The following is a 4184-nucleotide window of genomic DNA, read 5'->3' on the forward strand; positions in this document are numbered from 1 at the left end:
TGCAATGGTGTCTTCAACTTGGGGCCAAACATCAGCGATGCAGAAATTACTACAGCTCGGGGTGGTATGTTGCTTCAGCCGCCAGTCTGTCACTCTCCGCTGGAGTCGATCTGCGAAAATTTTCTTCGCTGTATGTTTTTCTTCCCGTACATACCTCTCCGCAGAACCACTACTTGCCGGAAGGTTGAGTGTCATCGTGTCCATCGTGCTATGCCACACAGAAGGTCGTTCATGCCACCACTTGACTCGCACCTGTACGCGAACCCTGCTGGCTAAACAACACTGCTGGCCAGAGGTGGCCATTGTTATGGCATAAGCCTGTCCCGCACTAAGCAACCTAAGATGACCCATTGCGTCAAGGGGCCTACGCATGTAGTAGCCCCTATACACCCACAGCTAAGCCCATAGCAGTCGCTACACATACAGGGGGCCTACGCATATAATGAGCCCTATACACCCACAGCTATGCGCACAGAAGCTGCTACACATACATGGGCAGGTGCCCCTCACTGTTCGCTAAATTTGTGACGCGTGCGTGGATAGACATTGAGTTAAAATCTCCTGGCAGACACATGACAGTCAGGTGATCGACAAAAGCGACGTTGTACGACACGGAAGAAATTACGCGCGCCGACAGCGCGCTACAACCCAGCTTGTAGTAAGTTGCTTTTCTGAGTTGTGGTTTCCCGCCATTGTGAAGCTCTGCGTGCACGAACGCCCTCCGTGCGCAGGCGCAGATTATCCGAAGGACGTGTCCAGATCCAGGGCCTCGCGTTTCTTCAGGCCGGGATAGCCTTGGTAGACACCAATGACCGGCGGGAGTGGGCCGCGAGGTGGCAGCACTGACAAGAGTAGCTTCTACTGATCGATGGTACTTGTATTTTGCGAACTACTACCGAGCAATATAACATGAATTATCTGGTGATATAACACGGGGTATTATCAGACAATAAACTGATGTAGATTGCTGCACACCTGCTACGTCTCAAATGAGGGGCATATAAGCATCTTGAAGACCAGTGCGCACAAGACGAAACTGAACACGTGTCTCATCATGTCGAACCCCTTACAATCAGTGTTTTCTCGCCGCAGTGTGACAACACGTTTGTCCAGTGACTTTCAATAATGCTAAAAGTGCACGAAGCAAACGCTGGCAATACCAAGTGGCACATGTGCTTGGGGACATTGAACTTCCCACTACCCAACTGAGTCACAGTGGCGGACGACCCAATGAATCTCGTTTAAAGACATGCACACACACACACACCGACGCGATCATCACGCCCAGGTTCGTCCCTGCACGTGGCGGTAAGACTGGTCCCAACACACACCAAACTAACTAAAGGGGGTACCCGTGGCGCTGCCGAACCAGCAGCTGGGCGGGAACACGTCACGCTACCAGACGCCAGCGGGAGGTAAACATCCGACCACCACCACCATCGCCGCCGACGCTCGCACCCTCCCCCTGCGTTTGGACTTCCATAACATGCTTATTTGGGCAGCAGCTCGCGTGAGCTGGCCCGAATCGAGCACGCGTTCGCACAGCGCACTTGTCCCGGAGGCGCCACTGTTTCACCCAGCGGCGGGCACTGCCGCCACTCACGAACGCTCTGACAGCTCCCCGTACCCAGACTTCAGCACAGGAGCGGCGGGGTCGGTGCCGATCAACCGAGCGGCCACATCGCACAGCGGTCGCAACGGGCGTGCGCGAGGCGTCGCGTCTCCTGTGAGGCGGCCCCAAACCGGCGGCCGTCCGGCGCACGCGGCGCCAAACCGCCCGCCGGCGCCTCCGACCGGCGTCGCCTCCGCCCCAGCCCCACGCCGTGTCGGGTGACCCCACCGACGCCGCACCGCCCCAGCAGCGCCCTCAGCGGGCCGCCGGTCCGTCGGAGAGCCCGCGCAGCGCTCTGTCGGCGCGCCCGGGTCCCGCTACAGAACGGTGTCGATGAGCTCGTTCAGCTCCAGGTTCCGCCAGTCGGCCGTCACGTCGTCCAGGTGGTTGTCGAAGTCCACCAGCTGGCGGTAGCTGCGGTTCTGCACCAGACAGGCCGCCGCCAGACACGTGTCGTCCGACTCCAGTGCCACGCTGCAACGCGGACACGGTCACAGCGTCGGTCTACACCGGCTACAGATCTCCTCGACGCTCAGCACTGTCCCAGCTATGCGGACGCCCGTGGCCGATCGGGAAATAGCAAACGCTGCCGTTTTAAAGGCCGTTCTGGAGGTCGATAACTGAGATCCAGGCGATGACAGTGGATTCCTGAAACTCCAACACGCACGGAGCCCGTTCGATTATAACTGGTGCTGACCCAGAACGTTTGCTCCTCGAGAATAACTGGTCATGATATAAAAAACAAGAAACGATTAAAATTTATCCCTTCCGTCCGCCAGAACAGTATGGCCTGGCCAAGTCCAATGGTAGTGATCAATTCCTAAGCAATGTCATCCGTGGATTAACGTGCCAAACTTCTTCCGTAAGACTAGCTCTCTGCTTTTTGGGGAGGGGCGAGGGCGGGAGAAGGGTGGTATTTAAGTGTGATAATAATAGCAATTATATTGGGTTTCCAGTGTTATCTTTCACTTCTCGCTCACGCGTAGGAATAATTTACATCACGGCGGTACATCGCTCGCTTCTGGCATTACCTCGCTCATATAACGCCGAAAACAAGACCTCGCTGGTTCGACCCATCCCTCTAAATATCGCTTAATATTGACAGTTGTCTTACAATACTTGTCTCAAGATCAAATGTGGGCAAATTACGCACCCAGGAAACATCCTCACACAAGACCACGGTCCCCGACCACCGTCCCATCGGATCATAGACCATAGTAACGTGTCACATATCACAACCAGCGTCTGACGTTTCCACACACTGGAGGGAATCCGATGCCAGCCTGACGGCGGCCTCCAGTAAACAAACCGTAGTGCTAAAATATTTTGGTAGACGCCACCCATACGACCGTGGCGGACAGCAGAGCGTGAAGGAAGGGCAAGGGACGCGTCATCACACTGAATACCAATGCAAGTGCTGTGCAAGCAGTCATCGCACACGCGCTCAGCCGTGACACTTTAGAGCGATAAAAGGGGGAGGGGGGTGGGGAAAAACTATATGGAAAAGCACCGCATGCCCTATACATTTCATGCCCAAATCCTACACAGTTCTGGTGATACAAAAATGCGCGCAAGGTACGACGGAGGGGCTTCACGCACACACGTGACACGTCTGTACCTGGACTTGTCCCGATTCTTGATGACGATGGCCGGTGACGTCATATCGAGGCTCAGTCGCCGGTTGTCTACCTGAGAAACAGACAACAGGATGCTGAGGCAGGCAGCACGGACATGAGACAAACATGTCTTGAGAATGTCTGACACCCCAGAATCACAACGACACCACGGCAGCGTCACAGTTTAGCAGAACATCTGCGCATCGAGGCATTCGTGAATGACCAATTCGTCCTGCATGTGAGCTTCTCAGAGAGACCACCTCCAGCATGACGCGTCAGCTGAACCAGGCAGACTTCCACTTACCATCGCCAAATACACTTGACCAAATCTCTCTGCGATCTTCTCACATATTCTGTTGGCCACGAAATTGGGGCTGCAAACATGGACAAACATCATGATGCCTGATGAGTTAAACCAAAACACTTGGTGAGTGCTGCCATATGAGCTTAAAGGACAATGGTACTTGTGGTACTTGTGATACAACAAACATGCAGTGAAACAGTGAAAAGCTACTGACAGCAGCACACCATAGGTTTTTGACCCTAACAGTTATTGTTGAAGAGTTAGATTATATGCTTCCATCAGTAAATGTGAAACACCAGTTGTTTTTATGGTGCTGCAGATGACACATCATGGAAAAATGTGTTTGAAAGTCCCATATAATCATACAATTGTCATCTGATACTTACTTGGTGTTCTTGTAGTGCTCATTAGCCTGGTAATATCCTGCTATCTTCAAGTCCTCACCAGTGCAGTAGCTTTCAATCTGCAGAAATAGTCAACAAGATTGGTCCTATGGGTAAACAAAAATAGTCAACAAGATTAGTCTGTAATGCAAAGACAAACAGCAGACATATTAACAACACATTAATTTGGTTAAAGCATGTTTATTCCTGTCTAACATTGCAAGGTTTAACCTTAGGTATGTAACTTGCAGATATAATTTGGTTCAGTC

At 52.6% G+C, this 4184-nt stretch overlaps 1 protein-coding gene across 1 annotated transcript; it reads right to left on the bottom strand.

Annotated features, from left to right (window-relative positions):
* Positions 1 to 859: 859 nt before the first annotated feature.
* Positions 860 to 4146, bottom strand: LOC119093030 (ER membrane protein complex subunit 8-like). The gene is made up of 4 exons (XM_037215922.1): positions 3919 to 4146; positions 3533 to 3602; positions 3231 to 3301; positions 860 to 2086 (listed from the first exon to the last, which is right to left on the bottom strand). Exons 2-4 carry the CDS (start codon positions 3533 to 3535, stop codon positions 1930 to 1932), a joined length of 231 nt encoding a protein of 76 aa, XP_037071817.1. The 5' UTR covers positions 3536 to 3602; positions 3919 to 4146; the 3' UTR covers positions 860 to 1929.
* Between the last annotated feature and the right edge of the window lie 38 nt (positions 4147 to 4184).

Source organism: Pollicipes pollicipes, unplaced genomic scaffold (genome assembly GCF_011947565.3).
Source record: "Pollicipes pollicipes isolate AB1234 unplaced genomic scaffold, Ppol_2.1 Scaffold_385;HRSCAF=431_pilon_pilon_pilon, whole genome shotgun sequence".
In the NCBI taxonomy this organism is placed as follows: domain Eukaryota; kingdom Metazoa; phylum Arthropoda; class Thecostraca; order Pollicipedomorpha; family Pollicipedidae; genus Pollicipes; species Pollicipes pollicipes.